General features: G+C 33.1%; 1 protein-coding gene across 2 annotated transcripts in view; it reads left to right on the top strand.

Annotated features, from left to right (window-relative positions):
- Positions 1 to 14,224, top strand: part of ZMYM2 (zinc finger MYM-type containing 2) — a 103,431-nt gene that overhangs the window by 34,487 nt on the left and 54,720 nt on the right. For both annotated transcript variants that reach the window (XM_074216251.1, XM_074216250.1), the window contains 2 exons: positions 201 to 413; positions 4,044 to 4,115. In XM_074216251.1, coding sequence (XP_074072352.1) covers positions 201 to 413; positions 4,044 to 4,115 — 285 coding nt within the window. The remainder of the gene's footprint in view (positions 1 to 200; positions 414 to 4,043; positions 4,116 to 14,224) is intronic.

Here is a 14,224-nt window from a genome sequence, read left to right as displayed (position 1 = left end):
GAGGTAGTCATGTGATTATAAGCGTATTAACTTTATTGGGGTGCAACTCCCCTTATCTCTGAAATGGGGGAGGTACAGTTAAATTACCTCAAAAATGTCCTTCTAGGTCTAATTACATTGATTGTCTTTCTGTAAACATGTCTTCAGAGGAGTCACAGATCTTCTTTCCCATACGAAATTGTATTTCATTTTTCTTTTAGATTCGCCATGAAGTAAGCTTTAAAAACATGACTCATAAGCTCTGCAGTGACCACTGCTTTAATAGATACAGAATGGCAAATGGCTTAATAATGAATTGCTGTGAACAGTGTGGCGAGTACTTGCCTAGCAAAGGTGCTGGAAACAATGTCCTTATTGTTGATGGCCAGCAGAAAAGATTTTGCTGCCAAAGCTGTGTCACCGAATACAAGCAGGTAATTTTTTTAAGTAAAAAAAAAAAGATTTAATTTTGAAAAATGTGTGTGAAATAAAGTGACATCTTTTATTTCTGTTCATTAGACTTATTTTAGAAACTCACTCTTTGAGACCATTTTGATTTTAGTTTAATTTTTGCCTACCATTTAGTACAAATTTTAGGTGACTATCCAAAGTGAGTCCTTAATAATTAGGGTTTTTTTCCTTAAACACAAAATCTTATTGGAAAAAGTTCTGTGTAATAGACCTAAAAGATGCGCATATGTGTGTGTGTGTGTATGTGTGTGTGTATGTGTGTATTGAGAGAGAGAGATCACAAATCTCAATGTTAAGAGTACTTTCAGTGGCAGTTCCTGAAGGGTTTTCTCTTATAATAAGACTTTGCTTAAACCCTCCAATGACCTTGGTAGAATAATAGCCCTTGCCTCCAAGTTCTAGGTGAAAACAAAGACCATGTCTTAGGTTCTGAAAAATATAAAAACCTGGTTTCAACTTACTGATTTAACTGTAATTACTTTAGGAAGGCATCCGTGGAAGAAGATATTTTCTACCAACTTTCTATTTTAATTTGTATTTAATTTAGTTTGTAAGCACCTTTATAGCTTAATGAAGTGAAATTAAGAGACAGTCTGATTAAAAATGGTAGGGAAAATGGATTATAAAGACTTAGGTTATTTCAAACATGAATCTTTAAGGGTAATATTTGAGCTGTTATCACTGAGATGGTTTTTACTGAAAAAAAATTGTTAATTCCTTATTATGAACTTTGCCTTTTCTTTAGTCCTCCATTATATAGAACAACAAATGATTGATTAATGAGATAGTTTATCCATGATGTGATAGGGTAAGTAGGTGTTTATAACACTGTAATTATATAAAGCTGAATTAAATTAGTATAATTTTTCAAGAGCAGAGAGTTCTATAAAATACTCTAACTTTGTAATTTATAAGATGGGAGTATAAAAGCAGAGAAGTTTCTTTTAGAAGAAATTTAGGATTAGAAGTAATAGACAAAAATCATTAGCAGTTTTCCCATCACTGATTTTTAGTAAATCTCTTTAAATTCATATCCTTTCCCTGTAGATAATTGAAAGTATAACGTAGTAGAAATCAATAGGAGATTTAACATTAAGCCTTACCCTTTTTCTGACCTTTTTAAGTATAGAGATTTTCTTATTTTTAGTAGTACGAAATGATACATTCATATAAGTCATTTTAGAAATGCCCTCCCCCTACACACACACACACACACACACACACACACATACGTGCGCGCGTGTTGTTTTTTTTTTATTTTCTCAGTCAGTTACACAGCTATCATCCCAATTCAGCCCCTTATTATCTCTTGCCTGCACTATTCTAGAGGCTGGCTTCTTACCTATTTAATTCAGTTTTTTTTTCTTTCATTTTATCCTCCACAGTTGCCAATGGGACACTCCAAAATAACATTCTTCCCTTGTTCAGTAAGCTACAATATCGCCATTACCTGTTGGATCAAATAAAACTCTTTGATTTGGCAGCATTTATAGACCATTGTGATCTGGCTCCAACCTTTCTTTGCTTATATATTATTTCTACTCCAAAATGCCCCTTTCCCTTTCTCTTTTTCTTTCTGTCCTTCCTACCACCTCCACCCCTTTGCCTTATCACTTAGCTGTGATTAAATACCTGGAATGGATCTCTCTCAACTTTTACTACTTTGTTAACACAGCTGCACAGGCAAGATCTATTCACAGTCCCCAAAACTGCTTTTACCTTGTCTATACTTGCTTTCCCCCCTTATAAGGTAAGGTCTTAGGTACTTCATTATTGCTTTTTTTGTGCATTCAGCTTGCCACCTTGTAGGTACAAAATTATCTTTTTTAACAGATTGTATCTGTAGATCCTAGGATTCAACCCTTGTTCTCTGATTCTAAATCATAACTTATCTAGTGGTCTACCTACCTCTTTAATACATATTGAACTCAGGATACTTTATTAGTCCTCCAGAATCCTGGTTAATTCCTGCATTGATCACCTTTCTTAAATGTTCCAAAGTTTTTGTCTTTATATAGCAGTTTTAATTCTTTTAATTGTCTTTTTGTTTACTTTAATTGCTGTGAATTTAAATCCTGCTTTTGTAAGATGTAAATTTATGTCCAATTATCCAATGGATAATAACTGTAATTTTTGATGATTCCAGTTCTTTTAGTAATTCAAACAAAATGTTTTTAATCTCCATTTTTTTGGTTATGCCGAAAAAATACCCATTGGGCAGTTATCTGAGGCAGCTAGGTGGTTTAGTGTCTATAGCACTGTTCCTAGAGACAGGAAGATTTGAATTCAAATGTTAGCTATAAGAACCTGGGTGAGTCATTTACCTGTTTTCGCCTTGGCTCCCTCAGTAATAACAGCACCTACCTTTCAGTGTTACTGTGAGGATCAAATGAGATACACATTTGTAATGTGCTTAGTGTAGTGCTAGACATATAGTAGGTAGGGGTGTGCATGTGTGTGCCTGTGCCTGTGTCTGTATGAATGAAAGAACAAAATCTGTATTAAATGCATAGTATGAACAAAACATTGAGCATATTTGAAGCTAATTTGGAAAGTTTCAGTTTCAAGTCAAATGAAACAGTTCCCTGGTATTTGTGGCGTAGTGTAAAATAGATGACCTCTTTAATGTTATTTCTGTTGATAGAATTGTATCAATTTCTGATTTTAAACCATTTGTCAGTTCCACAGACTTTGATAACAAGAATTTTATTAAAGATTATAATCATGGATTATGTAAATTAGATAAAATTTATTTTATTTAAAGGTGTTAAAAAATTTAATATTCTACTTTACAACCCCATGCTTCCTGTTGTAATGTTAAAAGTCCCTAATCTTACTATATGCAACTTTTGAAAAAGTATGTGTAGAATCTTGGCTAAAGAAAATGAATTTCTGCTGATATTAAATTTAATGTTAATTAGAATTTAAATGCAAAATTTATTTTTGACTTATAACTTGGTTAGTTTTTTTCTTTCTTTTTTTTTTAGTTTTTTGCCAAGGCAATAGGGTTAAGTGACTTGCCCAAGGTCACACAGTTGGGCAGTTATTAAGTGTCTGAGGACAGATTTGAACTCTGGTCTTCCTGACTCAGGGCCGGTGCTCGATCCACTGTTCCACCTAGCTGCCCTGGATTGGTTTTTTTTCTTGAGCATTACCATAATATGACTTGGCCATGTAAAACATTGTTTTAATAGTCTTAGGGAATACATGTATGGAAGATAGTCTCAGTATAAAACTCCAAAATTTCAATAAATACTCTTGATATAGGGCTTCTTGCAGCTTAAAAACAATTTCTAGTTAGCTAGTTAAATGAAATAAAGTTGTTAGTCTTAACAAAAAATTTTCCCTTGGTAGCTAGTTTTCTGTGTTTAGGGATAACTTTTAGTTTGAAATTCTCCTTCTCTGTTTCATATGGGAATATTAATACTTCTAAGCTCTAAAAAAGCGGTTTAAGATTTAAGAGTTAACTGCTCCATTTCCTTCCTGTTTTATTTGTTTTGTTCCGGCTTTATTTCTTTATTAGGTAGGGGAGAATTATCCAAATTTGAGTGGTCTGAATTCTGGCCAAATTTAATTTCTTAATCTTTTTCCAGGTAGGTAGCCATCCCAGCTTCCTGAAGGAGGTTAGAGATCACATGCAGGACTCCTTCCTCATGCAGTCAGAGGTAAAGAATTCTGCTACTACCTTTTCTGTATGATGTCAAAATCCTTGAAATTTAAGATGTTTTTAAAATATCTTTTAAAAAATTACTACTTTTTGGTTTTGATTAAATTCTTACTTCTTTTTTCCAGGAAACCATCAATTATGATAAAAATTTAATTTAAAGGAGTGGAAAAAAAGCAGCTTAGCAAAAATAACTAAACACATCAACCTTATCTTGTAGTATTTTCACATGTTCTCATCTTTGTTATGCCTTACCTCTCCAAGGAAAGGAGGCTCAAAGTATAATTACTCAAGTCTACTTTAACCTCACTCTTTGTCATTACAATTCTGTAGTCTTCAGTTTTTTTTTGTTTGAAATTTATTCATATTCCATATTAACTTAAATATTTAAAATAAGTGTCTGCTCCATACAGAACATTGTGTCAGACATAGGAAACAAAGAATTTTAAGTAATTCTGCCTTCTTGGTGTTTAAATATACATATTATATAGTAAATTGTAACAAATTAATTGAAAGAAGTACACAGAAGAAGCTGCATTTATATTGTTCAGGAATTTAACTGGGAAGGGAGTAGAAAGAGTACATTTTAAGCTTATTGAGAATAGAAAGTTTAAAGAGAATTCTGTAGACTGCTTACCTTGGAAAGAGAGTGGGGCAAATGACTAGTTTTTAGATGAACCTTGACTAAAAGATAAGATATTTCAATAGGTATGCCTTAGGAAGCCAATGAAGATACTCTTGCAGTTTATCTCTTTGTAAAAATTGTATTTTGTTAACATTATATGGAGTAGGTAGAGAGTAGAGTATACTAGACTATTTATTTCAGATTTAATAATAATGGCCTGTTTCTGGGTGATAGAATTTTGATAATGGGGGTGGATTTGAGAAATATTTCATAGGTAGATTTTGTAAATGAATAAGAAATGAGATGAAAAAATGACCACAAGGTTTACTTCATTGGGGGTAGTTAGGTGGCATAGTGAATTGAGTTCTGAACCTGGAGTCAGCAAGACTCTTTTTTTCTAAGTTCCAATTCTGCCTCAGGCACCTACTGGTTGTGTGACTGTTTGCCTCAATAAAATGAGCTAGCATAGGAAATGACAAACCATGCCAGTATCTTTATCAAGAAAATCCCAAATGGGGTCATGTAGCTACATAGTCATAGCTAAACAATGACATAATAGCTACCATCAAGCTCCATTTTGACATGTTGAGATGATGATGCATGATTCCGTTGGAGAAAGTTATCGGGTGACTGGTAATCCCAGTCCAGTGCTCAGGAGTGTGATTAGCCTTAAAAGTAAGACCTGGGGTTAAATATTTGACAATTAGCTATTTTAGACAAGATAGCTGAAGAGGTGGGAATGAAATGTGTTTAGACAAACACAAAAGACTTGAGAGCACCTGCAATAAGTGTTTGGCCAAGAACGAGAATTGAAATAAGGGAAATTAGAAATTTGGAGAACCAGGAATCTATGATCTATTTGAAGTTAAAGGAATAAAGAACTTTTCTTAGTAGGGGGGGAGTATTCAATAGCATCATATTGCAGAGGAGTAAATATGGGTACTAAAATGCCTTTTAGATTTAGTGATGGAAAATTTTTAGAGCGCTTTTAATAGAATGCTAATGACCAGGCCTAAATTGAATGGCAGTAAAGACATTAAGGCATTTGGTAAAAAATTTTCCCAAGTATAGCAGAGTTTCAGAGTATCTAGAGGTAGTAGAAGTGTTAAAGAATTTTTAATACTTAGACTCTGAACTTTTTAGTTCCAGAATGAATGTCTTATCCAAATAGATGACTGAACAGAAAGGGCCTAACCCTTTACCTTTCACATACTTGTGGGTTCCCTTGATAATTTTGCTTTTGAGTGAATGGTTCTTTCTCTTTGCCTACCTAAGAAGACTTGTTTCATTTTTTTTGTACTTGCATAACTTCATTGTTAGCAGTGTGTTAACACAAAATAGATTCTTAATATTTGCTAATTATTAAGATTTGCTAAGGAAATTACCGATCCTTTTTAAAATGTTCCATAATGAACAGTGGTAATTATAAATCAGTTTTATCTTAATCTTTAATATTACCTAAACATCCTTTAGTAAAGATTGTTATAATTTAGCCTATTGTAAAAATTGCTTAATTTGCTTTTCACAAGTTTATTTAATTTCTTAAAAAATATTACCCAGGGGCGGCTAGGTGGGTGCATTGAGCACAGGTCCTGGAGTCAGGAGTACCTGAGTTCAAATCCGGCCTCACACTTAATAGTCACCTAGCTGTGTGGCCTTGGGCAAGCCATTTAACCCCATTTGCCTTGCAAAAACCTAAATTGTGTGTGTGTGTGTGTGTGTGTGTGTGTGTGTGTGTGTATCCCAATTCTTGAGTTTTCAGTGATGTGAATCAAAGTTTTTTCCCTTCACCCATGCAGCACAACATTCTTTGCCAAAATTATTGTAAACTGATTGACAATTATTACTGAATTTTGTTGTTTAATTATTTTGATTTAGTTATCCACTCTAATAAAATAAAATAAAAATAGCCACTTTAATAAAGCTTCAAAAAGTATTGTCTTAATTTTTCCGGTGCACTATAAAGCTTAGTAATAATAGTCCTTACATCCCTTACCTTGATTTCATTTAGCAAAAAAGTTAGTTGAATAAATTAGATTTACTAAACTTAAATTTTGAGATTTTAGCATTTCTGAAATGGAGTGAATGCAAAAGTTAATAATGTAGACATTGATCTTGTAATTAACTTCAGGGAAATAAGCATAAATATAGTGTGTTAAATTTTGAGTTTGATATCTCCATTCCTTCTCAAATAATGAGGTTAGTCTTCATAGGTTTATAAGAAACTAGAAATTTATATGAGACTGGAAATGCCTAATGTTTAGTTTATTCTTTTAGGTTTGCCTACATGCTTGTTTCTCCGTAACTTGTTAATTACATTTAATTACATTTTTTTGTTTTTCTTTTTTGAAATTTTACAATTTTTCCTTAATCTTGCTTCCCTCCTCCCATTTCCCCCCATGCAGTCTGATAGTCTTTATGTTGTTTCCATACTATACAATTGATCAAAATTTGAGTGTGTTGAGAGAGAAAATATATCCTTCAGGAAAAAATAAAACATAAGAGATAGCAAAATTATAAGTTTTAAATTAAAGGTAATAATCTTTGTTTAAACTATGATTCTTTTCTTTGGATACAGATGATATTTTCCATCACAGACGCCCTAAAATTGTCCCTGATAGTTGCACTGATGAAATGAGCAAATCCATTTAGATTGATCATCACCCCCCATGTTGCTTTTATGGTGTACAATGTTCTTGTGGTTCTGCTCATCTCACTCAGCATCAGTTCATGCAAATCCTTCCAGACTTCTCTGAATTCCCATCCTTCTTGGTTTCTAATAGAACAGTAGTGTTACATCACGCACATATACCACAATTTGTTTAGCCATTCCCCAATTGATGGACATTCACTCCCATTTCCAATTCTTTGCTACCACAAAGAGAGCTGCTATGAAGTGATGTTTTTATCCTTTTTTCATGATCTCTTCAGGGTATACCAGTAATGGTATTGCTGGATCAAAGGATATGCACATTTTTATTGCCCTTTGGACATAATTCCAAATTGCTCTCCAGAAAGGATGAATGAGTCATAGCTCCATCAACAATGTTCCAGTTTTCCCACATCCCTTCCAACATTGATCATTGTCCTTTCTGGTCATATTCGCCAGTCTGAGTGGTGTGAGGTGGTACCTCAGAGAAGCTTTAATTTGCATTTGTTCAGTCAGTAAAGATTTAGAGCAGTTTTTTCATATGACTGTGGATTGCTTTGATTTCCTCATCTGTAAATTGTCTCTGCCTATCCTTTGACCATTTGTCAATTGGGGAATGGCTTGTTTTTCTATAAATTTAACTCAATTCTCTATATATTTTAGAAGTGAGTCCTTTGTCAGAAATACTAGTTTTAAAAATTGTTTCCTAATTTTCCGCATTTCTTTTGATCTTGGTTACAGTTGTTTTGTCTGTGCAAAAGCTTTTTAATTTAATGTAATCAAAACTATCTAGTTTGTTTTTAATGATGTTCTTCATCTCTTCTTTGGTCATAAACTGCTTCCCTTTCCATAGATCTGACAGGTGAACTACTCCTTGATTTCTTAGTTTGCTTATGATACTATCTTTTATGTCTAAATCTTGTACCCATTTTAAAACAGCAGATTACATTTCCTGCTTTCTCTTTTGTACCTAGTCCATTCCATTGATCCACCACTCATTTCTTAACCAATACCAGACAGTTTTGATGACTGATACTTTATAAAATAATTTTGGATCTGATAGGACTAAGCCACCTTCTTTTGCGCTTTTTATTTCATTAAATCCCTGGAAATTCTTGCCTTCTTATTTCACCATATGAATTTACTTAGAATTTTTTCTAACTCATTAAAGTTTGGGATTTTGATTGGTAGGGCATTAAATAATTTAGTTTAATTTAGGTAGAATTGTCATTTTTTTATTATATTAGCTTGGCCTATTCATGAGCAGTTGATATTTGGCCCATTATTTAAATTTGATTTTATTTGAGTGAGAAGTGTTATGTAATTGTTTTCCATAGAGTTTTTGAGTCTGCCTTGACAGGTGGACTCCCAAGTATTTTATATTGTCTGAAGTTAACTTTGAATGGGATTTCTCTTTCTAGCTCTTGCTACTTTATCTTTTTTTTTTTTTTTTTAGGTTTTTTTGCAAGACAAATGGGGTTAAGTGGCTTGCCCAAGGCCACACGGTTAGGTAATTATTAAGTGTCTGAGACCGGATTTGAACCCAGGTACTCCTGACTCCAGGGCTGGTGCTTTATCCACTACACCACCTAGCCACCCCTCTTGCTACTTTATCTTGCTAGTCATATATAGAAATGATGAGGATTTTTTGGAGTTTACTTTATTTCCTGCGGTTGCTAATTGTTTCTAGTAGTTTTTTAGAATTCTCTTAAGTATACTATATCATGTCATCTAAAGAGTGAGAGTTTTGTTTTTTCCTTCCCAATTATAATTCCTTCAAATTCTTTGGTGGTGGTGATAATGGGCATCTTTGTTTCACCTGATCTTATTGGAAATGTCTGTAACTTATCCCTATTTTATATAATGCTTCTTGATGGTTTCAGTTAGATACTGCTTATCATTCTAAGGAACAATCCATTTATTCGTATGTTCTCTAGTATTATTAATTTTGTCAAAGTGTAGTAGTAGTGGTGGTGGTGGTGGTAGTAGTAATTTTGTCAAAGACTTTTCAGCATCTATTGATGTAATCATGATTTCTGATAGATTTGTTATTGATATAGTCAATTATAGTAACAGTTTTCCTAATATTGAACCAGCCCCTACATTTCCTGGGATAAATCCTGCTTAGTCATACTGTATTATTCTAGTGATAACTTGCTGTAATCATTTTGCTGAGATTTTATTTAAGATTTTTACATCTATATTCATCAGGGAGAAAGATCTATAATTTTCTTTCTCTGTTTTGACTCTTCTGGTTTAGGTATCAGCACCATATTTGTAGAAAGAATTAGACAAAATTCTGTCTTCACCTATTTTTCCAAAGAGTTTATATAGAATTGGAACCAATTGTTCCTAAATTTTGATAGAATTTGTTTGTGAATTCATCTGGCTCTCCAGGTTATTTCCTAGGGAGTTCAATAATAGCTTGTTGAATTTCCTTTTCTGAGATAGGGTTATTTAGGTATTTAATTTTCTCGTCATTTAACCTGGGCAACTTATATTTTTGTAAACATCCGTTTCACTTAGATTTATCAATTTTATCGGCAAACAGTTGGGGAAAATAATTTTGAATTATTACTTTAATTTCCTTCTCATTGATGATGAATTCACTTTTTTTATTTATAATACTAGCAATTTGATTTTCTTTTTTTAATCAAATTAACCAGAGATTTATCAATTTTAATGGTTTTTTTTCATAAAACCAACTCTTGGTTTTATTTATTAGTTCAATAGTTTTCTTGCTTTCAATTTTATTAATTTCCCCTTTAATAATTAGAATTTCTAATTTGGTATTTAATTGAGGGGGTTTAATTTGTTATCTCTAATTTTTTAAGTTGTATTTTTAGTTTATTGATTTCTTCTTTCTCTAATTTATTCATGTAAGCATTTAAAGATATATAATATATCCCCTGATAAGTCCATTGGCTGTATTCTGAAAGTTTTGTTGTCTCCTTATTGTCTTTATCTAGGAGGAAATCATTAATTCTTTCTATAATTTGTTGTTTGATCCACTCAATCTTTAAAATGAGATTATTTAGTTCCCAGTTATTAAGTCTCTCTCCATTGGCCCATTATTACATGTAATTTGTTTTGCATTATGATCTGAGAATTTGATTATAAGGTTTTTATGCCCTAATACATGGCCAATTTTTGTCTAAGTGCCATGTACTGCAGAAAATAAAGTATATTCCTTCCTATCCTCATTCATTTTCTCCAAAGGTCTATCTCATCCAAGGTTTTTTAAAGGGGGGAAAAAGCTGATTGGCTGACTGGATTCAATAAATATGGAGACTTTGACTTGCCATAAATGGTATCCTGCCCAGATAATAATGATAACAATGATAATAATAATAATTATTATTATTGTTGTTGTTATTATTATTATGTTTTGTTCTTCCTTCTTGAAGAAGACCATGACATCAGAGAGATGATGCCACGAAAAGCACATGAATTCAATTGAATGAAGCAGTGCTGTGCTAACTTTCTCTTCCGGGGTCTTCTGGATCCAGATATGAATCAGGACCATTCAGTTCTTTATATATTTTAGAAATAAGTCCTTTCTCAGAAAGATTAGTTATTAAAATTGTTTCCCAATTTACTACATTCTTTTTAACCTTGGCTGCAGTGGTTTTGTTGTGCAAAACCTTTTTAATTTAATGTAATCAAAATTATCCAATTTGTTTTTTATAACGTTCTCTAACTCATCTTTGATTATAACTGCTCCCCTTTCCATAAATTTGACAGGTAAGCTATTCCTTATTCTCCTGACTCAAAATATTATCTTTTCTGCCTAAATCCTGCACCCATTTTGACCTTCTCTTGGTCGATAGAACACTGTTCTTGGAGTCAGGAGGACTACAGTTTGAATGTGACCTCAGAAAACTGACTCCAACTAGCTGTGTGACCCTGGGCAAGTCACTTAAGCCTGATTGCCTCACATCCTGCCTAAGATAAATTAATTCAATTTGCATTAGGTAATGATATAGTAAACATAGAGTAGGATCCATCTCTGTCGTTTGATGTTTTAATACAAGCATCATATTCCATCTTTATGCAAAAGTTATGATACTCTAAAGGAATATGGGATACATTTATGGCAAGTGAAAGAGTCTCCTTAATTATTGAATCCAGCCAGCCAATCTGGTTTTTTCCTTTACAAACCTTGGGTGAAGGCTTGCTGACATAAAAGATTAAAAAGTTTTACCACCTTTTTTTAAGCTGTCTTAATATATCAGCTACTAATGGTTTTTCCTACCTATCTAATAAAGCTCTTTCCTGAACTTTTTCTTCAAGAAAACTGTACTTCGTTTTTAATATCTATTATTTATTGAACCCCATTAATTTTTCATATACTCTTCCATGTTCAAACAATTAAGAGTGGGGGGGGTCAGGAGATGCTTTTTTTTGTTTATTTCTCTGTCCTTAGAATGTCTAGAATTACCATCTTCCTTTGATACATTGGGTGACTGTACTTATTTTTCTCTATAGTTTTAAACATTGTATTCCACTTGTACTTAATATTATATTCTCAGTTTCTTCTTTATCTATGGTTCTGTTTTATCTTTCTTAATTCATTCTGTTAGACTATTCAACTCCAAAAATTAACTTAATGCAATGTCCCCAGAGTTTAACTTTTGTTTGATAGTTTAGCATTTATCCTTATATAAATCTTTCGTGTTCCTCTAACTCAAACATCCATGCTCCATATCTGTATGGTATTTTTAGAAGAACTTTTTATATTAAAACATGTGAACTATTGTTCTGAGAAACTAAAGACTGGAGGCAATGAGACCAATAGAGGAACAGATTAGAGAACATTTTAATTGGTTAGTCGAGAATAAATTAAAAGAACGGAAAAGATGTACAAGAGAAGTAGATATTGATTGAGCAGGAATTGACAGCTGTTTGTGGAAGGGGTAACATGATAGGTAGAAGAAGCAAAGAGGATTTATAGTTTAAAAATTTAGGGAACTAGTAGTATTGTTCTCAGTACAGACAAGAGAGTTTGGAGACATAAAGGGTGTATTTTGAAGGCAAAGATGATTGATGGGAGTAATTTTTGATATATTTAGTTTTTTTTTTGACAGGACTTCTAGTTAGAGAAAATCTACACTAGAGATAGGAAATGAGAGTTAAGATAGGTCTGTGTATTATTCATAGAAGTGAGAATTGGACTTAGTCGAGAGCACAAATAGGATGTGAGAGTGAGGTAATCAATAATCTAGTGCTGAAGGATGAAGGTGACATTCTGCTCAAGAGATTAAGGAAGAGAGGACAGGAGATTTAGGTAGTGAGAGTTACGTTATTTTTCAGAAAACAGTTATAATTCAGTTTCAGTTTTATGTGAACAGTCAAATGATGGGATGGATTATTATATAGTGTATTAAACTTTATAGGAATTTATTGGTGAAGAGAATGCCCAATATAGGACAATAGTTATGTTTTTTTCTTCCTACAATAGGGGAATTTTATATCCTTAGGCAGTGAAAAAAGAAAAGATGAAAATAAGTGTGATAATGAGGATTCTAATTTAAAATTCTTGGGTGTCAATTTTATATCATACTATACTAAACTTCTTCTGTTATGAACTTTAAAGCAATGTGATAATTTTATTTCATTTTACCTTCGCACCCACCAATTCTGCTCTGCCCAGAAAGCAGCTTCATTTGTCCTTTTTTCACCAATGGAACAGCCAATGAATCTTCAAGTATACCAAGTACCTACCTAGTATGTATGGGCTAGACTATAGTGTGTACAGATACAAGACTAATTTCCTCTTCACAGATATTTCACATTCAAATTGAGGGAGACAAGAATTATCTGTCAAAAAACAGCATAAATAGGAAGTGAAAAAAGACAACAAAGTAGTTTTGAATTGAAGATATTTTGGGAGGTATGTTACCAGCAGATGGTAAAATCAGGGAAGATTTTGTGCTGAGGTTAGTATCTGAACTGTATTGTCTTAACTACCTAATATGAGAGAGATTGGGACATTAGAGAGTATATTCTAGTCATCTAGTATAGCCAGTGAAAAGATACGGAGGGGGGTGGCTAGGTGGCGTAGTAGATAAAGCACCGGTCCAGGAGTCAGGAGTTACCTGGGTTCAAATGCCGTCTCAGACATTTAATAATTACCTAGCTGTGTGGCCTTGGGCCACTTAACCCCATTTGCCTTGCAGAAACCTTAAAAAAAAAAAGACATGGAGAGAGGGTCTAGAATTTTTTTTGTGATGAATGGAGAGAAGGTTGTTTTAACTGGAGCACATGCACAGTATGGGAAAGCTGGTGATATCCAGAGGGACCAGAAAGATACACTGAGGCCCTGATAATATAAGAGAGCTTACATGAGACTTATTCAAAGGACTAGAGAGAGGAGGCCAGTTTGGTTGAATTATAGAGTTTAGGTTGAAAATGAAGTTTGGGACTAGATTAGGGATTTTAAAACTAAATATTTAAATTTATAATTAGGTCACATGATTACTGTGTTTTTTGCCATCCTATTTGTCCTCATTTATTCTGTCTTCTATCTCTTCTCCCCCCCCATCTTTCAGTCTGTCCCTCCTCAAGTGTTTTTCTTCTGACCAAAACTGCCTCTCTCAATCCTCCCTTCTCCCCTTTTCTTAAATTCTTCCCTTATCCCTTGCAGAATAAGATAGATTTCTGTACCCAGATGAATGTGTATGTTATTTCCTCTGAATCAATTTGATGAGAGTAAGGTTCAAGCATTGTCTATTTGCCTCTACCTCTTTTTATGTTTTATTGTAAAAATTGTTTCATATCCCTTTTATAAATGTAAGATAATTTACCCCATTGTCACTCCCTTCCCTCTTCTCCT

This window comes from Macrotis lagotis, chromosome 1 (genome assembly GCF_037893015.1).
Source record: "Macrotis lagotis isolate mMagLag1 chromosome 1, bilby.v1.9.chrom.fasta, whole genome shotgun sequence".
Lineage (NCBI taxonomy): Eukaryota > Metazoa > Chordata > Mammalia > Peramelemorphia > Peramelidae > Macrotis > Macrotis lagotis.
This window is presented reverse-complemented; position numbering and strand designations above follow the sequence as displayed.